This window comes from Vipera ursinii (genome assembly GCF_947247035.1).
Source record: "Vipera ursinii genome assembly, chromosome: 3".
NCBI lineage: Eukaryota > Metazoa > Chordata > Lepidosauria > Squamata > Viperidae > Vipera > Vipera ursinii.
The window spans coordinates 152426580-152450207 of NC_139516.1; the positions used below are offsets into that span (position 1 = coordinate 152426580).

General features: G+C 35.8%; 1 protein-coding gene across 3 annotated transcripts in view; it reads right to left on the minus strand.

Annotated features, from left to right (window-relative positions):
* The window catches only part of ATP9B (ATPase phospholipid transporting 9B (putative)), a 151850-nt gene that overhangs the window by 39992 nt on the left and 88230 nt on the right, over nt 1-23628 (minus strand). For all 3 annotated transcript variants that reach the window (XM_083359959.1, XM_083359961.1, XM_083359960.1), the window contains exons 12-13: nt 21936-22096; nt 10933-11075 (exon numbers count right to left, since the gene is read on the minus strand). In XM_083359959.1, coding sequence (XP_083216085.1) covers nt 10933-11075; nt 21936-22096 — 304 coding nt within the window. The remainder of the gene's footprint in view (nt 1-10932; nt 11076-21935; nt 22097-23628) is intronic.

Consider the following 23628-nt stretch of genomic DNA (forward strand, 5'->3'; position numbering starts at 1 on the left):
AATGCTGATGCGGCCCTCAATGAAATTGAGTTTGACACCCCTGTACTATACTAATATACCACAGAATTCCTTTGGGCAAGTAGGGAAGTTTTGAAAGTTGATCCTGGGGTTCTCCCCAAATAGTTGCCATAATGGGTATGACTAGTCACAAAACACTCACTTATCAGCACACAGGAATATAAAATTAATCCCAACCAGATTGTTTACTTTCTACCAATCCAGCATGCCCCTTTTTTTCTTTCCATGTAAGCATACTTCCAAATAATGAATGCTTACACAGAACCCAGAAGCATTCTTGTAAATAAAGATGATTGTAGAGATACTATTTTTGCTTTTTAGAATGCCACAGGAATAATATGCAACTTGGCATACTATTGATAACACAGACTAAAATAAAATCACAATTTAACAACCGATTTGGCTATTGCCTTTTAACCCCGAATCTCCAGAAATGAAACGGCTTTTCATATCTTTACTTCATTTGTGGTGGTCATGCGACAAAGTGATACTCTTTGGGCATGAAATTGGGGAGATAAGCATCATTACTAAACAAAGAATTAAATGCTTCCCAGAGATGTGGTTACTGTACTTATTCATGGGATCAAACCTCAAGCTTAAAAACAAGGAACGTATTTATTTGTAGCAGTTAAAAAATGCTTAACATTGTAGATATTTAACAATTGAAAGGTGGCTTAACAAGGCATGTTCATTTGCCATGTTAGAAAATATCATAAAGTTAAATGAAGCTCCAGAGGGAGTAATCACAATTCTATTAGTTAGTTTGGACTTTGTATTTTATTTTAATTGCAAAAGATCTTTTACTGGCAATTTTTAGATATATGGTAAATATGAATGCTTATGTGTAATAGTTCTTTTTTATTTATTATTTTTTCTATGCATCCTTGATTTGTGTTACTTGATAGTGTTTGTGAATCACATTTCAATAAAAAGGAAAATCTCCCCTCTGAATTTCCATTAAATAAAATTATACAAATGACACGAACCAACATCAACAATGCCCAAATGCTAACTACATATATGCATATAATGAAAGCTGATATAAATATATAAAAATATTTCTATTGCATAATTTTAATTATATAAACTGATGCACATAGTACAATTTGTCCTGATTTGAAATGCAAAACTAAAATTCTGCCCGTTGCATCCAAATTCTGACTTCATTTGCTGAGTAACTGTTTGGAGAATCAAGATATTACTAAGTACATAAGGATGTGCAATATATTTTTAACTTGAATCATTTAAAATTTGAAATGGCTGGAGGTTAAAATGGACTGTTTCAATAATTCTGGAAGTGCCTGGAGGTAAAGAATGTTTTAAACTTAAATTTAAGTGATTTCAAATGATCAACTCTCCCCAAATGATCATAGAAGTCTGTTTCTTACTATTTCATATTTTAAAACTTATTTGCACACAAAGAGGGGCATTTTGAATGTAATACAGACCACATTCAAAACATTTTGCACATTGCTAAAATATGATAAGCAATACTGATAATGTCTACTTCAATTCTGAATGTAAAATCACCTAGTCAGGACAATTATTTTTCTTGTTTCTGTTACTAGAGTGTCCCTGATAGAATATAAGAGCCAACATGCTACACCAGACCAAAACCTAGCCACTAATACTATTTTGGTACGGTACTCTAGTTGTTACAATAAGTCTACAAGAATAGTAGGATATAGTAGGAAATATGATCATACCTTCTACTCTCCCAGTAGTAAATCATGACTCTAGATCAATATATATACCTATTTTATTAAATTAGCAATTCACAGTTAATACATTTAAAAAAATACTTTAACCTTTATTGCTCAAACTTCTATTTTCCTTACTTTAAAACTTTTATCTTTTTTCAGTTTAACTGATCTATACAGAAGGAAATAGAACAGTTTTACTTTGTTCATTGCAGCTATACTGTAATCCTCTAAGGAATGTAAGATAGTACTAATATTTTATTGAAAGGATTTGCAAATGTTTGAAACGTTAAGACATTCAGTTTTAACGACTGGCATGTAACATGATATGACATGGCATGATGGCAAGCATTCCTTCTATTTAAGGAATGGCCTCTAATAGAAGCTTTTTCAACTATTTTTTCTACTTTTCTACTGACTTCATGCCACTCTACAGGCTCTTATTTAAAATGGGACATATTTTTTTGTTTAAGCATGCTTATGCACCTCATTTCTAGCCTTTCAATACTGTCAATATTAATTGTGTCATGTGAATATTAACAAGAATTGCAGAAAAAAAGTTCTTTAGTTATAAACTATACTGCTTTAGAAAAAAAATGTACTACTAGGGGAAACATGTTTTTTAAAAAATCATGTAGTAAAGCAGATAGCATGCTACCTCTAGCAGACAACTGAAAATTATAACTACTTCCCATTGCAACAAATTTAGCCTGTTAATTGGTGCCAAACCTTGAATTTCAAAATCAACACAAATAGTATGTTTTTAGTGATTACTTCTGATCTGTAAGAAACTACAGGGTGTCAGTCAAGGAGTGACATTATGTTCACCACTGTCAACAGTGACATCCTTGATTCCAAGAAAGCTTTAATTGAAGAGTGGATGATATAGGGTGTGATGATAAGGCAGAGTCAAGAAGTCATCAGTGGACAGATTCATTTGTTAATTCAGTCAAGCAAGTTTATATACATAATAATTAAGACTCAGAAAAGGGTAAAGCCTTTTTTTGGACAATGGGGATATTAAAATTACTCTCATTTTTACCACTCCCTCAAATACACTATTAACTTTATAGTTGCCATACGATTTTTAAATATGTGAACTTATTATCATTAAATAGACCTGTTCTAACAACTTGTACATCCAACCTCCTTAGAAAGCATAAATGGTGTCTCATTAGGTCAGACATGTCAAACACAAGGCCCGGGGGCCGGATGCGGCCCGCGAAGTGGTTTCATGTGGCCCGTGAAGCCATCCTGGAAACAGTGAGGGAATGGCCCCCACTGCCTTGGCCCTGGCCCAGAGACCCTCCTTCTGCCAGAGACCCTCAGATCTGTCCCCACTCCTGCCCGGGCCCCCATAGGCACCCTTGATGCGAACGATGTAGAGCTGGCCACACCCACCCAGTAGGTGGGTGTGGCCAGCCTGGCCATACCCACCCGGCCCCCTGAGGGCAACCGCAATGCTGATGCGGCCCTCAATGAAATTGAGTTTGACACCCCTACATTAGGTGATTTAAACAGGGATATGAAGATTTCAGAACTAAAACAAGATTACAGGTTAAAAACATGGAATGCGCTTGAATTCAAATATACTTTTCAGAAATGGGCTGAATTTCTCAATGGAACAAACTTTAACATTTAAAACAGTATTTAAAATCAAGGGAGAGCTTTATATTAAATCAAAGGGAAAATATTATTATTTTAGGGTTGCAGAAGGCAAAAACAGCAGCTCTGGCTCACATACCATCTCTCTCTCTTTTTTTAATTTCTGGTAAATCTAGACTTTTTCCAAGGTCAGTTCCCACCCCAAAGTTCCAATGGATATCTTCCTGATGTAACAGTTCCAACATCTGTTTTACTTGGGGTTTTTATTCTTTTAATTGGGCATAATTATCCTTGTGTTTGGATAGAACAGGACACAGTTGGGCTCATATGCTTAAAGAAAGAAGTATCAATAGGCAGAGCAGATTGCATATACGGTAGTAATATTATTTAATTTCATATAAAATAATGAAACTCACTGAAAAGGACTATTAAGAAAAAGCCAAACTATACTGCTCAAAAAATAAAGGGAACACTTAAACAACACAATGTACTGTATTTAATAGTAGGATGTCTTATCTTATGTTCCCTTTATTTTTTTGAGCAGTATATATAGATATCTAAAAGTACAGTCTAACACAATTGCCTAATCTACTTTTTCTAATTCTAGGACAAACATATTTTTTTTGTCCATGGGAATGGATATGTCAACTGAGCTAACTCTGCTTGAGTCTTTCTTTTTTAAATTATTAGTTGTTGTTGAGCAACTATGCTGTGTCCAACTCTTCACAACCCCATGGACCGTAGCATGCCAGGGTCCCCACCCTCCACTGTCTCCCAGAGTTTGCCCAAATTCATGTTTATTGTGTCAATAACTCAATATAACCATCTCATCCTCTGCCGTCTCCTTTTTCTTTGGCCTTCAATCTTTCCCAATATCAAGGCCTTTTCCAACGAGTCCTCTCTTCTCATTTGTTAGCCAAAGTATTTGAGCTTCAGCTTCAGCATCTGTCCTTCCAAAGAACACTCAGGATTGATTTCCTTTAGGAAAATCATCAGTGCCAAGAACTAATTGTCTTAACTCAAGAATCCTTTCCACTCCCTTTCTATCACAAATGTTAACATTTTTGAGAATTAATTCATTCAATGTCTGTTGTAGTTTGGGAAAAATAGTATAAACTTCAAGAAGAAAAATATTTCTTATGTTTATGCTTCAAAGAGCAGGGCAAATACCAACCCACACAGTATTTCTTCTGGTTGGGTTGCAGATGAAATGGAACAGCTGCAATAGGGAAGGAGGAATATATGTCATAATTACTTGAAATTAGTTGAAAATAAAAGTTACAAATAAGTTTTTATTTATTTTTCTTCATCTCCATATACTATACATATTAATATAGTAAGAATTTGGTAGCATTCTTACTATATTAAGAATTTCCAATCTGGTTAAAGGCAATCAGACAGATTTTACCCATAATACATCAATAAATGGTATCCTTCCAAAAACCAATATCTCAGAGTCAGGAACTATAAAAATGCATTATGATGATGATGATGTCAAGGTTTATCAGTATTCTAGTCTTCACCTAATCTGTTAATGATTAATAAATTCTTATATAAAGGACTTTATTTTTCTGCTATTTGCCCATATATTGAATTATCCTCAATTTGAAACAGTTATGGGTTATAATTGAGACTGTGAAAATTTGACTTGGATTTTAATACTAATGAAAATAGTTTTGTTAAAATAAAAAGATCTATTATGGAATATATGATTCTACAGCTTTTATTTTTATATCACGGAATTTATAAAAGCTGTGTTCCAACATCTTTTGTGTGTAAAAGTATCTGGTCAAAACAGGTCAATAAAAGCTGGGGAAATATGTATCTGGTATCTGGTATCTGACAGAAAAAAAATGACAAAATGTGTGTTGCAAAGTCAGAATGCAAATGACTTCTTTTTACTAATGTCTTCTCCAGTCAGGTGATTTGCATAATAAATTGCAATGCACATTTTGCCATTTACCTCTCTTGCCTCCTGTGGTTGCTTATGGCTAGAGATCCAATCCAGGTCTATAGGACTGTGGTTGCTCATATTTCATTTACCTTTGCTGATTTCATGACTGTCCCTACACTGAAGTAAACCTGTAGCAGTAGTACTAGGATTAATTACATTAAACAGTATAGGATCTTGTAATGTTTCAACGGGCAAAGGAAATACTCCTCCAATCATATACAGATAGTTCTTGATTAGTTTAATAATCATTCAAATTTACAATGACACTGAAAAAGTGTCTTACACCTGGTTCTTGCGCTTAGGACAGTCACAGTGTCCCTACAGTCATATCATCAAAATTTGACTGCTTGGCAACTGGCACAAATTTACAACAGTTGCAACATCCCAGGGGCACATGATCACCATTAGCAACCTTCCTAGTAGGCTTCTAAAGAGCAAAGACAATGAGAGAAGCCAGATTTGCTTAACGACTATGTGATTTGTTTAACAACAGCGGTAAATTGTTTAATGACTGAGACAAAAAAGGTCATAAAATTGGATGAGAGCCACTTTACAATTGCATTGCTTAGTGACGGAAGTTCAGGTGCAATTGTGGTCATAAGTCAAGGATTACCTGTAAAAGGTAAAATCTGAAAAATGTTGAAAGGTGAACAAAAGGAAATATATATCTTACATATACTGTTCTGGCAGGGACCCATTTCCCTTATGAAAAGGTAATAAAATCAAGAAAAGATTTTTTCCTCCAATGTGCAACAACAGGGCAGCAACAATCAGTGGGATACATGTTAACAAATGTTAACCCTGGTCATCTTAATTCACTTTAACAAAAATGGTAACCTACTCAGATAAAGCTTAGCATTTGCAAAAAGAAGTATAAAAAGTGCACTTGTTATCATCCATTGGATAAAAGAAAATAAATGGGGAAAAAGTTTCAACTTAATTAAAAGCAAAAACAATAATTAGTATGTTATATCATGTGCTGGGGCAGAGTGCAAAGTAAATAATTTGTAAGCTCTTCAAGCTGAAGTGAAAAAGTCATCATGTACTGAAAAATATAGTTTAATAAACCACAATTTCAAACAATTCATTAGAAAATAAGGCATGAGACATCTTCATATGTCATTGAGAGTCACTGGGAGCGGGGCAGCCTATAAATGGTTTAATCCAACCAGTCAACCTACCTCTTAAAACAAATTTCACCAACAGGTGTGAATGCCAAAAATTTCTTGGTAGGAGGGTGGAAGGCAGAAATTAAGGATGTGAAAAATAAATTTGAAATGTTACTTGAGCCTGAAACATACACATTTCAAGTTTGAAATAGTACCGTCAGTTTCAAAATGGGTCATTCCAACCATTAGGAGCCAATTCAAGCTCAGAATTGCACCTGAAATAGAGCTGCTTCGGGCACTTCCATAATGGTTGGGATAACTCATTTGAGCCAGCTGTTTTGAGCAGAAAATGTTTTTGCATTTGAAGCATTTTGCCTACTGCTAGCAGTGATAAATTTAGTTGGTAAAAGGAACCAAAAATAAATCAGAGAATAGGAGTCTTTTGCTAGATAATTCAAGTAACAAAATATAGTTCGCCTGTGAAGAAAAACACCTCAGAATAACTTCCCAACACTGTTCCTGTGGTGACAAAAATGGGCCTTTGATATCTTGCCACCTTGAGGCAAATGTATGTAGGTTTTCTCAACATAGAGGAAAAGTTATAAACACCAGCTTCTAGACTCCAAAACAGAGCTCTTTTATCACATATGCTTGGACAAAACAAACTGTTATAATTGAATTTTCTGCTTCATTTTAAAACACGTTTTCAGAATTCTACTAATGTTTTAGTTTTGTGAACTCCAGAAACTTTAATAAGAGAGATTTCTAGACTGCTATTTATCAAACATGTTCTCTATAGCATTAAATAGTTTTGCCTGCAATTATATCATTAAACACAAAAGTAAAAAATATAGAAATGTTGGAAGGCCTGGATCTGATGAAAGTAAGATAGAATGGAATTCTGAATTGGAAGTGGCTAGGAAATGTATTTTTTCTCCCAAATCCATGGTTGCTATACTAAAAGAAGGATAAAGCGTTTTTGTGGCAAGCCTGTAACATATGATAAAATATTTCAGGAATGTTCTAGGTTTCCTTGAGATTTCTATGGCCTGATGGGGAAATCTGGTAGCCTAAAATTAGGTCTGAAATTTGTTATGACTAATTTAAAAGGTAAAATTGACTCAGTTTTTTATTTGATTATTATTATTATTATTCCCAGCTCTGAAATGTAGTGAAAAATGAAGAAAACTGAAGTTCCTTGCAAAGTGCATTAGTCATTTGATCATTCCATATGTGGAAATATAAACACTCATCCAATTCATATAAAGAAACATTTTAATGGCACTCAAATGGAGGATGCAATTGGTATAAGAATCTTTAATAAATATTTGTAAGGATTTTTAATGAGTCCTGAAGGACCTCTGTGTATCATTTCATTGTATCAAAGTGGAAGAATTGCCAGAAGGGCCAGTAGATCTTGGTCCTAACATGCCTCTCTTTATTAGAATAAGTTTGGGACTTAAAGCAATACTGACAAAATAGATCCTCATATGGCCATACTGCTGACATTGATAAATCCATTGTCATGTGGCCTTAGATACCTCATGAAATGAGAAAGATAGTTAACAGGTAAATAGTCTTGCAAAGGACTAGAATTTCAAGTCTAAGTCTTGGGGGCATGCTGAATCTTCCTCAGAAGATGTTCTTCTAACATTTTACATATTCTGGGCTCCCTGGAGGAAGTATCAAGAAGAATATGGCAACATATGCAACATTATCCAATACTAAAGAAAGATGAACAGGATAAAGGGATTGATAGTGTTTGCACCAGAAGGCATGCCAGAGTCCACAAAAAATATGGTTTAGCATATATGAAGAAACCTGACACTGATCTAGATAAGCTGAAGAAATTATAGTAAACATGTATTTATTAAAAAAAATAAGCAACATATTTTAAAATTTCTGAGTTCTCCTTTGCCCAAGAATAAACACTGACTATACAATAGTTTCAAACTCTAAAATTAGGGTACAATTTCAGAAAACTGAACAAAAAATTGAGAGCTAGTTTGGTGTAGGGGTTAAGGCACCAAGTTAGAAATCAGGATACCTTGAGTTCTAGTCCTGCCTTAGCCAGGAAAGCCAGCTGGGTGACTTTGGGCCAATCATTCTCTCTTACCTCACGAATTGTGGAGAAAACAGGAGGAATGTTACGTATGTTCATTGCCTTGAGTTACTTATGAAACAATAAAGGTGGGATAAAAATCTAATAAATATATAAATACATACATACTACTTAATGACAATGGGTAGAACTAAGACATTAAAAATCTCTCAGAAGCCATGAGAAATTTTAAATTAAAATTACCGTAAACAAAAAATACAATGGCCCAATCAGACCTCTTCTATGACAGTTTTACAATTGGCATATTATGACAAAGAAGACTTTACCCCGGATTCCTATTTTCTTCTTATGCATAAATAGAAGAAGTTATTACAAACATATTCCAAATTATAGGTAATTATAAGCAAATACTGTTACTTGGATATCCAAAATACTAAACTCACCATCTGCATTAATTTCATGAAAGGACATTCCCTTTTTTGCCATGCAATGCTTAACATATGTTAACTGTAGATAAATTTTAAACGCAAACCTCCAGTGTTAACACATTATTTCTTATTACAGGGCTTCCCCAGTAGATTATGAATTCCATTACTCTATGCATCTGTTCAACTATTACATGTGTTAAGTATCTCATTTGGTCCACACAGCCGCTAAAATGTTAATTACAGCACTCAAATGCACGCATATGCATTAGTAAATAACTGTGCTTGGAAGATGGTTTTTATTTGTTATAATTGAATACTATGGTTGCTGTCAGGAAGGGCAGGGAAGTTGGAGTATCACACTCTAGATGTCAAAAACATTAAATAAATATTGCCAAGTATCTTTGTTTTTTCTTTGTTGTAGGAACTTTCATGCCCTAGAGAGACTGAAATGTCATGCTCAGCTGCCCTTGGAAAACACTCGAAACAGCATTCCCCCCAATAATGGATGACGCCTTTCTGTCAAACTTATATGTGATTCAAGTCCAAACAACCTGGCACTTTGGGTAATGGATGCTATAATTAAAATGTGAGTCCTAAAGAACCTGTTGTTTTAGTGGGTGTTTTTAGTAATGGCTTTGTTCTACATGAAGATAAAAACTCTCTAACAAAGGAATTAATGTATTGCTTTAATAGGCTGCACCCTGAGTTAAGTTTTAAAATTTATGAGTTCTCTGCAGCATTGTTCTTTAAACAATGGTATTGTCAAATGCAGCCAGTGAGAAGATTAAAGTTCTCCCAGCAGATTAAGTACAAATTATCTGTCCTCCTGTTTAAGCATCATTTGTTCATTTATCACATAACGTCTAGTATTTCTGGTCAGTGTCAATATGCTCTGCATCCTTGCGGTTAACAGATGTCTTCTCTTGTCGAATGAATTACTTTATGTTTCACGCACTGGTGGCCGCAGATGTGTCACTATAGCAACATCATTAATTTCAGATCTTACCGGAAACATGCACTCCAATCAAACCTAATTATACCACATTGCTTTCTTGTCCCACAATAAGGAAACTATAATGCAATCATTGGGATACTTCATTTTCTATTCTGCTGTGGTAAATGAGAGAGCCACAGTGATGGACGCTTCTTGTCAAAAAGCTTATTGATGAAACACAAACCCAATTTACAATCATACAAAGGACTACCTGCAATTATGTTAGTAATGTAATGCACTTTAGACTTTACAAATAATTCTTAATCATTTCAAGAGAAACTAAAGCTATACTAAGATATTTGTAAGCTTTTACTTTATTCTTGTAAAATTTCCAATATAGTCAAGCCCCCACATGGTATGTGGTAAGAAGGTATAAACTTATCAAGAGACCATTCATAGAAATGCTTGAAAGAATCATAGCTTTTGAAATTAAGCAACCAGGTTTTAATGGGGAAATTAGATATGCTATGGCATACTTCAAGTATCTTTGAAACTATGTGGAAATACTAATAGATCCAATACTTAACAATATCCATTGCAACTTTTCTCATCTCTCCTATTTATTTCTACCAGTTTAGATACAGAATAGTGATAACTAACAGCCTTAGAAATTTTGGCTTAAAATCCTACACATTACTTTCATTTTGAGCACAGTGTTGTAATTTGCACACATACTGCAGTTTTTCATCTACAGAGACATTCTGGTTGGTTAAATTCCATATTGTGCTTTTTACACAGTTAATCACCTAAATGTACCAAAAACAGTAGTATTAAGAGGAACTAATTTGACAATTAGATTGAAGCACCTAATCAAACAGCGTTCCGTGCGCCTTTGGCGTATAGTCATGCCGGCCACATGACCACGGAGACGTCCTCGGACAAACGCTGGCTCTTCGGCTTTGAAATGGAGATGAGCACCGGCCCCTAGAGTTGGAAACGACTAGCAGGCATGTGCGGGGGAACCTTTACCTTTACCTAATCAAGATATACTGGTTAATATATACTGACACTAGTATATTTTCTGAATAAAACTCATCCATAAAATACAGTTCCAAGATGTACCTGTTTTATCTGTCAGTAGATATACTAGGCGTCCCAATTCTTCAGGTATGGTACTTGTCCTGACAACTGTTCCAGGTATATTACCATCCTTCATAATCATCCAACCATATGCTGCTTTGCCCATGTCTAGATTTACACGTAAACTGGAAAGAAAACAGAATCTCCTGAATTTTATAACTTTAATTGGAATATAGAAAACAAACAAAAAGGACATAGTGCAATGAAATCTGCAATTTAATTTATGTAAATAAAGAATACACAGATATTCTTAGAAACTGGAATTTCATCACTAAGAATGACTATAAACCATGCTTTATTTTTTTTTCCTTTGAAATCAGCAATATTATTTTCACCTATTCCATCCTTTATTGTTAAGTATGTCCTGTTATAATTAATTAAATACACACACACATATATAATAGACAGACTAGGGACGCGGTGGCTCAGTGGGTTAGGACGCTGAGCTTGTCGATCAGATGGTCGGCAGTTTGGCGAGTGCTGCGTAGCAAAGTGAGCGCCTGTTACTCGTTCCAGCTTCTGCCAACCTAGCAGTTTGAAAGCACGTAAAGATGCAAGTAGAAAAATAGGGACCACTACATTGGGAAGGTAACAGCGTTCCGTGCACCTTTGGCGTCTAGTCATGCCAGCCACATGACCATGGAGACGTCCTCGGACAAGCGCTGGCTCTTCAGCTTTGAAACGGAGATGAGCACCGGCCCCTAGAGTTGGAAACGACTAGCACACATGTGCGGGGGAACCTTTACCTTTATTTATACTTGGCACCTTAATCGTAGACTTCTGTAATGACATATTATTCTCTTATGATAAGTCATAACTTGTCATGGGAAAAACATTTACTGTAAGCATATATATATATTTTATATTCTAAAGTGAGTTCTTTTTTAATATGGTTGCAAAATCATACTTTCCAACTCCCAAACCTGAAGCAGGTCTAAAAAAATACCATGGCTGATTATTCAGATTGTCGCTGAGGGCTCTAGGAGGACTAGGATGAATGCATCACCCTCATCTTGAGCCCTCTACATGTCACCCACAAAATCATCCAATGCTTTGTCAGTCCTGTAATCTGGCCTGAACCTTGAATGAAAAGGATCCATATAATCCACTTCATCCAGGGACTGGAACTGAGTGCCTACCACCTTCTCAACAATCACCTCTAAAGTGGAAAGGTTGGAGACTGAGCAAAGGTTGTCCAACTTGGTCAAGTCCAAGGATAGCCTCACAAGGAGAGGGCATATCACTGCTTTCTTAAAGGCAAGTAACACCACTCACTCTGACAATGAGGCATTAATTATTGTTCCAACCCAACTGTATGCCACTTCCCAGGAAGTGGGAAGGGTCATGGGTACAGAACATAGCTGGCAAAACATACAGCCCCAAGGATCTTGTCTATTTTCTCAGGAGTAATTGGCTCAAACTCTTCCCAGACAACCTCTATAGAGGTTACCTAGTTAACATTCAACTTGAACAACTTTGACAGACATAAGAATATTCTTTAGAGCAGCCTTGCAAGGTTGCCTTGGCCTCTCCTTACTCAGAAGGGGCCTGGACACTAAATAGGGATGCCAGTTGGCTATCTGCAGACAGAATATGAGTGGAAAAGTGAACTTGCTTCTTTGTTTGCACTTGTCACATGCTCATTTCAAGTTGCAACCAAAGTCTTAACAAAACTACAAATTCCTTCTGATATTCAATTGGGTCTACCAGTTGCCCAGGCAGGCTAATTGAAGAAGCCTCCTTTTCCTGCAGTGTGTGTGTGTGGGGGGGTGGACATGGAAAACTTCAGAGCCAAGAAGCTATCAGCTGTCCATGGCAAAGGACTGAAGTTAATACATTCTGATTCTTGATCCCAATGCTACAAGACTAGATTTAATGTGTGGTCTCCACTGTGGGCTGAATACTCAAGAGGTTGGATTGTGTCCATGTTTGTATGTTGGCCATAAACTTCTAAGCCATCTCTAACTGTGGGTCCAAACAAGTCAAGCTGAAGTCCTCCAGGAATATTAGCTTGGGGAACCCCACTGCAAACTTAGCCACATAATCGAGGAGCTTGGGCAGGATGACACTACACTGCAAAGAGAAAGATAAACAAACAACAGTCCCAACTGAATTATATGGTTCAATCTCACAGAGGGTCTCATACCTGGGAAAGCGCTTTTAAAGGCTATCTAAGATTCCATATTAGAAGAGCCACTCTGGTATCCTTGCTGTGGATTTGTGGTTACACAAATTTGTAGATTTGTGCTACACCTGTAACCTGGAGGGCACATTCCTGAGAGGGACCCTCCCACAGGCCCAACCAGGTTTTAGTGATGCAAATAAGATCAACCCTCTTCTCTGCAATCAAGTAATAGATGAGAGAAGTTTATTGCAGGGCAACCTGGCATTAGGTAGGAATAGCTGGAATTTAGAGTTGCCAAAGCTATGAGAACAGGTCTTGGAGCTGAACATAGTGATCCAGAATATGGTGCTTGTCTCAAATACCAAACCTATCTTTCTAGAGTGGCCTACCCAGTTGAAATTTAATTCAGACATTTCTGATAGTATGGTGGTTTGGTGTGCTCAAGCTGGTGCATGTCTTCAGCATCAATCAGCAGGTTGTAAGTAATCTTTGATTTCGCTCTGTCCTTAAGAGCTCATGTTGACACAGTGGGAAAGAGCAGTTATGACTTGAAATTGAGTTACCAACTATGTCCTTTATTGCTATCCATGTATTGGTTACTTATTGATTTATATGAGATTATACTCAATCATAGTACAGAGAGAGATAGGTATTAATACATTTGGGCAAAAGTCTATCTTTATGTCTTTTAGTTCAAAACTTCCCTTCCAAATAATTTTTATGAAGCTTTCATTATATAATCCCAGAATCCATATAATTTACTGCACTGACGCTGAAATATACATAACAGGAAAGCAATCTCTTTCTACCTACACTCTTCTCAGTCTTCAAAACTTCTTCTGTGTTTTGGATAGGAACTGATTGGAGAAAACAATCCAGACATCTCCAAATACAGACCGATTGAAATTTCAGGCTAGCAAAAGCAATCATTAAGAATTTCAGGCATTATTGTTATGTCTCATAGTTAAATAGTGTATATATTTTGTACACTGTGGGTAATCAACTGAAAGGAGAGTATATGTAATGTAAACCACTGTTTCTTAAGATTCATTCTGCAAAAAAACAATGTTGCTCATACAACTTGGACATCTTATGTGAACTGTTCCCAAGATCTAAAAGAGAAGTTTGGAGTAGTAGAGGGTTTGGTAAATTTAATTTCTTTAATCAAATAAGTAACCTATCCATGAATGATGTGGGAGGTATTTTTATACAGTAATAAAGGCAGGATAAAAATCTGATAAATAAATAAATAATCAATCTCCCGCAGGTACAATCCTGAAAATATTGAAAAAAACCTCATCAGTAAAAATTTTGTGACTAATGTTCACATAGAATATAAACTTTTAAGTAAAATGAATTAGGGCTACTACAGTACATACCTTCCTTCTATATGGAATTTAAAAAAAACTGTTCAAAAGTCTGAAAAAGTTATAAAAATATTTTGAACTATTCTCAAATGTTTTAAATATTTTTTCAAGATTATTCAATATTTATTCTTTAGTGTATAAAAATAGAGTGTTTATAATCTCAGAATGGAAACCTAAAACCTTTCCAACAGCAAAGCAATAAAGAGTTTTACTAATTTTTGGCAATAAAAACAAAACGTTTATTGTAATTTTTACTGGTTTATCTTGATTTTCTACCACTGTCTTTTTACAATTCATACCATCTACCTCCAACTGAAGGTAATCTGTAGTCCAAAGCATCCAAATATTCTCTCTCTCTCTCATATTTCCTTCCCGGGTCCAATAAATCAGAAATCAACAATTTGCAACTTGTTCATAAAATTCTAAATCTGTTGCCTTCAAGAAGGTATTTCACAGTTCTCAGTGAGAATAGTAATCTTGAAATTCTTTAAATAACGACTCTTGAATGTAAACCTTGATCAAATTTTCTTTTTAAGTTATAGAAATTGTCACCAATGATAACTTGGAATGCTAATTAATAAATGACCCTATGCTAATCATTTCCCAATGAACAGAACTTGGAGTTCTTAGTACAGAAAGGCTCCACATCATGTAAATCAGGAACATGCTATGAGAATGTAAACTATCATGCTTGTTATAAATTTCTCACAATTGTCTGACTCTAATGGCACTCTTCAGAGTTGTTACAACTAAACTAGATGAGGAAAAATATTGTTTTCTTAGCATGAAGTACTGTAACTTGCAAACTGAGAAAATGAGAGATCACTGGAAAAGCGCAACCTTGAGAAACATGTCAGGATCATGCGCAACAACTGTGCAATTAGCTGTGCTAAAAAAGTCATTTGGAAAGACCCTACAATAATGTTATGTTATCCTGTTAGTCACTACCTTGCCAGCTTTGTAGAATGCTGATCTCCTGATGGGTTAATAGTATCCTTTCACCCAATGATTTACTTAGAATAGTTTTGTAGTGTCATGCACAATAATTTCCAGCTGCCTTTAGCCCAAATAAAATTCCTTGGGAGAATTTTTGACCTGTAGTAGCAAAAGAATTACAGGGGAAGTATAAAAAACCATTTATCTCTAACTAAGCTTGCCTTATTGCTTACATTTTACTTGCTGCTGCCCAATATTTGATGAATTGTAGATGTTTGATTACATATAAACAACTGCCAACTTCATATGATCATGTGGTTTAGCTTTACATTAATGTAGCAATAACTGATAATCACTCAAAAATCTTAAATATTCGCCAACAGCAGTAATTTTTCAGATTCTAATGTAGACAAAACTTTATTTTGATAAATATTCATGAAGCTAAAATAAGCATCTATGAAATAATGCCAACTATAGGTTACCTAGTAAGATACAATCTCAAAAAAGCCATGCACCATAAATATATCTTGAAAAATATAATCAGAACATTGCCATCCTGGGTTAAAGGGAAATCAAGCAGATTCTAAACTCACTGAGGACCTAGGTCCTTAAAGTTAAAATATCAAGTTCCTTTTTAAATTTATTAATATGAACCCTCAAACAGAAGCACTCTATTCACTTGTTTTGTTAACAATATATAATAAAATATGCATTAAACAGTTACTGAGCATTTTAGAATACTCTAAATAAATAATGAATCTGTCACATATGTAAGTTAGGATAATGTACCTGCTGCTGCAGCAACTGTTTTTGCTCTTTCTTCCCAAGTGGAGCAAGCCAAGAAAAGGTGAGCCTCTCATAGCCTTGGCTCTTATCCTTTTAGCTTTAGGACTAGAGAAAGGATGCATAACTTTCCCTCCATTAAAAACTAGACTTGCTTTTAGGGGCATGTGAATGACAGTGCTCAAAATGTAGGTGGGGTTATGTAAAGAAATGCCTGAGTATATAAACAATTGCCTGGGTGTACTGAAAAATGGGCAGAGGAGTTGAAATGATCTAAAACACTGAAGACACATAAATATCAAAGGCACGTACATGAAAAACCATACAAACTCTTACACATTCAAAGTCAATTGTGCCCTTATTTATTTATTTAATTCAGAGCTAATCAATTGCATACGTATACTTAAGCCCAAACACCCCCCAAAATCCACCACTTTCTTAAGCACGCTGACATTTATTTGTTCTTGATTTAGACTGTATCTTTTTCTTAGACCTCAAGCCTGTTTTGCACAGAGATCGTTTCTTATTTTGTCACAACAAGCCTGCCAATTAGTTTATTCTGAGAGAAAATGGCGGGCCCAAAGCCACCCAATGAGCACGTCCGTGGCATGGTGGCAACTTGAATCTAGGTCACTACTGAGCTCCCTTTCCAAAGTCCAGCACATTCATACAAATTTACCTATAGTATTCACTATGGTCCTTCTGAATCTTATGCATTGTTGTAGTAGTATTTATGTATTAAGACACAGGATGGTTGGAACAAGGTTAGGATGACAAAGAAACAGCAGCACTTGAACACTTATCCATTCCAAAATAGACTGTTATAACTGATACTGTTTTCTCTCCAATAGTCCAATGTACCATGCCATCACAAAAAGCTCTCATTGCACATGAAAATAATGAAGTTTACTCAGGGAATCTTCAGTTTATAAAGTTCTCCTCCCTTGGCATTAAATTTCTCTATGCTACTTCAATTCCATATAAGTTGTTTTTGTTAATGTTTAGGAAATGGACAGCATACAGTATTAAGCTGAAATCTGTTGTACTACATCCATTTTCTTGCCTGTAGTGTTAAGAGAATTATCCTATACGTGCCCTCTCTCATCAGATATATTCTAGTGAGTAAAGAAAGTCTTACATTTCAAAATTCAAAATACTATATTTGTGTGCCCTAAGAGTTTATTTATATGTAGATCCAGAATTTATATGTAGATCTCAAAAAGAGACAAAATGTTTGCTAGCAATGAAGTGCACAATATGAAAGCTCCTTACAATTTATTTACAATAAAATAAAATAAAATTGTTTACTTTCATGCAATGCAATGAAATTCATGATTGTTTAAATAACAATAGCTATTAAATAATTTGCAGTCTTTTCTTCGGACTATAAGAAAGTCTTTATGCATGGCAAAACAAAATTTAAAGACTCCTACATGCTGAATATTGCTTTTTTGTTATCAATTAGTTTCATTTACACTCCATCTTTTCTTTGAGAGTTTAAAACACATCAGAGATTATTCCATAATCTCAAACGATCAGAAAGATGCTATAATTCTTCTCAAGAACTAATGAGGATAACAGACTTCAAGAAGCTGTGATTCATATTTTAAGAAGCTGTATTTCCTGTGCACAGAGCAAAATGCCTTATTGTTTTGATTGCTGACAATATGGTTGCTTTAATTATAATTGTAAAAATCTATTATTTGTTTTTTTTACAATATTAGATGTACTGATCACTACCTTCACATCAAACCAACAATTAAAATATAAAACAAATAAAAAGCAGGTATTTAATATAGTAATTTCTCTATTTCTATGTAATATATAATGGTGCTTAAAAGTTGGTGAACCCTTTTGAATGTTCAATTTTCTGCATAAATATGACCAAAACATGATCCGTCCTCTACACAAGTACTAAAATTAGATAAAGGTAGCTCAGTTAAACAATTGAATCAAAAACATACTTGTTCATTTACTTATTTAGGAAAACATTCCAAAGCTACCTACTGCATTTGTATGTAAGGTGTATGTATGTAGGATTATCAGTTCATTTGAAGGGAACATTTTAATCAATGGGATGATAATTAGGTGTGAATGTGAGAAGTCCTGCACTCAATTTAAAAAGTGGAATTCAGAATATTCAACTATCAAAGATCAATTTTTATCACACAATTACTGTATGTGATAATGTATTATGGATGGAACAAAGGAGATTTTTGAGGGCAGTCTGAAAAACAGTTGTTAATGCTTACCAGGCCAGACAAGGTTACAAAACGTTTTCCAAAAAATTGTACCCCATCAGTCCACTATCAAGCAGATCATTTACAAATGGAGGTAATTCAACGCTACCGTTAGAGCTGACCAATCAAGATCACATCAAGAGCAAGGCATGTCATACTCTGGAAGGTCTCAAAGAAACCTCTGGTAATATCTAAGGCAGAGGTCCCCAACCTTTTGGGTACCAGGGACTGGTTACGTGGAGAGATTTTTTTCCGCGGACCGGATGGGGTGTGGTTTTATGTGCTGCCTGCATCCTGTGGATTAGGCTTTGCTTGTTTGGCATGCTGTGGCCCGGTACTGATCCATGGACTGGGGGTTGGGGACCCCTGATCTAAGGAAGTAAAGGCCTGTTGAATATCACACTCATGACACCACCATCAGAAGAACACTGAACAATAAAGCAGAATTGTAAGGAGAAAACCACTACTCTAAAAATAACACTGCTACCTGCCTACAGTTTGCAAAAAACCATGTGGATAAACCAGAAGACTATTGGAAGAATGTTCTGTGAATGGATGAGACCAAAACAGACTGAAAAATGTTATACTGGGGAAAGGCAAACACTTCATCCCAGCATAAGAACTTTATTCCATCTATAAAACACAGTGGTGGGAGTATCATAGTTTGGAGTTGGTTTGTTGCCTGTGGACCAGGACAGCTTGCTTCATTGATGGAACTACAAGATCTGAACTGTACCAACAAATTTTACAGGAAAATGTCAAGGTATCTGTCTGTGAACTGAAGCGCAAGAGAAAGTGGGTCATGCAACAAGATAATGAGCTCAAATACACAAGCTGTATGATTAAAGAATGATTAAAGCAGAAGAAAACTAATGTTTTGGATTGCTAAATCAAAGTCCTGTCCTTAATCCTATAAAAGTGTTGTGGAAGATACTGTAGCAGTTCTGTGTTGAAGCTGTTCTGTAAGATTGAGCCAAATTCCTCTAAGGTTATGTGCAGGATTGATCAAATATGTAGAGAGCCAAATTGGTATAGTGGTAGAGACACTAAGCTAGACATCAGGAGACTGAGTTCTAGTACTGCCTTAGGCATTAAAGCCGACTGGGTGACCTTGGATCAGCCCAATGCAACTCACAAATTTGGTGTTCTGGAGAACATAGGAGGAGGTGGGAGTACAGGTTTGTTTGCTACCTTGAGTTATTTATAAAAATAATAAAGATGGGAAATTAAATATTTAATTTAATTATCAGAAAGCTTTAGTTGCAGTTATTGCTGTCCAATGAAGGCACACCAGTTAATGAAAGCAAAGGTTCACTTTTGCCACACACAGATATGTAGCTTTGGATCATTTTCTTCAATAAATAAATGAACAATATAATGTTTTTGACACAACTGTTTAATTGGGTGCTCTTTTTCTAGTTTTGGGACTATGTGGAAAACAGATAATATTTTAGGTCATATTATGCAGAAAACTGAACAGTCAAAAAGATTCAAAATTAAGCACCATTGCCTAATAAAATAACACTATTTTGAAAACCGTAAGATTTTAATTATAATATCTTTTATTCCTTTTTAACATTTTTAAACATAACTGAAAGTAAAGCACAGACATTCTTAATTCAATAAAATTTAAGGTATCTAATTAAAATAAAATCTTCCAAATATACACCTTTCCAGAAATTTTATTTTCTAGTAAGATTATGTTATATAAAATACATTAATGCAACTAAATATATTGTACAGTATAGATTAACTATTCCAGCAAAATAAATAAAAGATACAACAGCATGGAGTTTTATACAATGATCCTTTAACAGAGTACATAGTATATCTTCTATAGCAGGGCTTTTCAACTGGTGGCACGCGTACCACTTGTGGTACTTTGCCATGTGGCAAGTGGTACGCGACTGCTAGCCCAATGCAGCAAGGGAGGGGAATGAGCCGAAGGAAGCCAAGCCTGAGAGAGAGGCAACTGCAGCTGCAGGACTGTCTGGGCTCGGCAGAAGCCCCAGGAGCCGGCAGGGCTCCAGCTGATTGGCTCCAGCTGATTGGTGCTTCCGGAAGCAGCATGGAGCTGGAGGTGAACTGAGGAAAAAGCAGGGAAGCAGAGGAGAGGCTATAAAAGGAGGTGGTTTGGGCAGGAAAGGGAAAAAGACAACAGGGAAAGAGAAGGAGAGGTCAGCCGGCAGGGATGAAACAAAGACAGAGAAGCAGCAGCTGTTGCTGGAAGAAAAGGTCCCCTGATTCGTTTTCTCTAGCCAGGAGAATGCAAACAGCGCTGATGAAATGAAAAACCGGCATGTTGGAAAGGAGGTGGGTTTATTTAGTTCTGGATCAGCTGGTAGCTTGATTGGGTTACCATAAGGATTTTTGTACAGTTTTTACAGTGTTTTGTAATTCAGAGGCTCCTTTGTGTGCTTTGGTTATTGGAATATTTTAGTCTATATTTTAGGCTAGCAATGAGTCCAAAGTGTTGACTTCCATAGGTTTAATCCCTTTAAACAAATGTAATTAGTTTTACCCCTTTATCATGAGTCTGTCTATGGCTTTTAGAAAGTTTGCTTTGAAGGTAAACAGGTTTTTTTTAAAAAAGCTAAAGCTTTTTGCAATTGCCGGAGCCTTTCAGTCTGGGTTGCAACATTGTGAAACGTGACACCAATGAGGCAGCTTAAAGAAACTCCCCCCCCTGGAGTTTATGTATTTATTTTGTGAACCTCTCTTGCTTTGCACTTGATTCCTGTGCAAAGGGAAGGGATTGGGTGTGTGTGTGCATTATTATTACACTGTGGAAGGAGAGCTAAGAAGGGCCAACCAGGTAGCTCAGGGGTCTACAAACTTAGCAACTTTAAGACCTGTGGACTTCAACTCCCAGAATTCCTCATCCAGCCATGATGGCTGAGGAATTCTGGAAGTTGAAGTCCACAGGTCTTAAAAGTGGCAAGTTTGAAGACCCCTGAGCTAGCTGGTAGTGATGCATATTAATAAACATGGATAAATTCATCATACATTTGTCAGTGCAAAGGGACAGTGATTCAGCAAAGGAACAGCCACCAAAGAAATTAAAACTGGTACTTTTTCCCTTTTTTCCTACACTTTGTTATATTTTATTATATAGAATAAAATACAAAAATACAAAAGCAAATAGTAGAACACAGTGGGGAGGAAAAGGGGGGGAAAAGTGAGGGGGAGAAGAGAAAAAGAACAGACTTCCTCTATTGCAGCATTAACATTGAACCTCAACTTTTTTACTTTTCCGTAATATTATAAACTAGCCATTTCTATAACAACAAATTAATCTAATCAGTAAAACCCCAAATTCCCCCCCCCGGGGTTTTTTTAGTCATCAAGTTTTTGACACCTTGCTAAGCACTGGTGGTACTCAAATATTGTCATGTCCTAAAAGTGGTACAATCTGTGATAAGGTTGAAAACCTCTGTTCTATAGCATCCTCTTTAGATCAATTTTATTCACAATAAGAATTGTAACTACATTTTTAAAAAGTTATATCTATATTTTATTTCATTTTATACATACCTGATTGGGATTATATAAGAAAAAAGGAGAAGAAACCGAAAAAGATTGCGGTACCATGGTCCCACAAATCCGTGCAAGGTTACCATAACAAGTGAAAGTGCAACTAGAGCCAAGAATAGTGATTTGGTCAGTTGATTCAGTTCAAGATCCAGCAAACCAACCTAAAAGGAAGCAATATATATATTTAATAACTACATTGCTAAATAGCTAAATCATTTTTACATTTTGTGTTTATTTGAAATATCTAAATATAAACAATTACAAGAATAGAGAAGAATATGTGTAGCTCAAGGTTGAACTATGGAGCTATTGATGCTCTTTGAGTTTGGCTGTTTTCTTACAGATGTTTCATTACCTGACTAGAATAATATCATCAATGCTAGTGAATGTGGGTTTGCTTCCTCTTAATATAGCTTATTAGAAGCTTATATTAAATTAGAAGAATATACTGATTTTGCTGGGATAAGTCATAAACCTATATATATATATATATATATATATATATATATATATATATATATATATATATATATATATATATATATATACACATATACACACACACACACACACGTCAAATGCTTGTTAACTATTTTTTTTAGATTACCTTGCTAGGCCCCAAACATGGGACAAATCTTTTATTTCCTGTGTCAGCCTATCCTGAAGGCCATCGACAGGCAGTAGTCACCGGTGACAGCTCATATTTGTGTAAATTTTAAATTGCTAACAAAGAATTAAGGGAGACTGATATGCATTTCAAACTTATTAGTTTTCATCAGTCAGCCATACCCTTCCGAGATTCGAACCTGGACTGATTACACATTAGGCAGTTGTTTTCACCTCTAAGCCACAGGATCTCTCTCGCTCTGTTAGCTGAGAAGCAAGGGGAGATATATGTCAAATGCTTGTTAACTATTTTTTTAGATTACCTTGCTAGGCCCCAAACATGGGACAAATCTTTTATTTCCTGTGTCAGCCTATCCTGAAGGCCATCGACAGGCAGTAGTCACACCGGTGACAGCTCATATTTGTGTAAATTTTATATTTGTGTAAATATATATATGTAGATCTCTGGTCATTCGGGTTTTTTCCCCACATAGAATTGAAGGTGTAAGAGCAACGTTTCGACGAAATCCCATCCGTCATCCTCAGGCTGGTGGCTTCAGCTTCGTTCTTCTGGGAGAAGTGTGTGGTAGTGGCTGTTTGTTCCTTTTTTAAACTGCCAGAGGGGGTGTGTTCTGTGGGTGGAGGTGTGCTCTGATTGGGTGGGGGGTTAGCTGTGTTCTGATTGGGTGGGGGTGTGTTTTGAGTGGGGGCTGTGTTCTGATTGGGTGGGGGTGTGTTTTGAGTGGATGGGCTGGTCTCAGCTGCCAGCCTTAGACCTGAACTGGTGAGTTGTGCTGCTTTTGTTCGGCTCCGTGTTTGTGGTGGTTATAACTGCCATACAAGTGTATGTACTGACTCCCTTATCATTCAGCCCTTGCTCTGATGATGTCAACAGCTTGTTGACGAAAGCTCAGCAATAAAGAAGAATTTTCTCTTAGATCCCAGAGTTCATTGTTTTTATTTTATTTTATGAACTCCGGGATATAATAAAAAATTCTTCTTTATTGCTGAGCTTTCGTCAATAAGCTGTTGACATCATCAGAGCAATGGCTGAATGATAAGGGAGTCAGTACATACACTTATATGG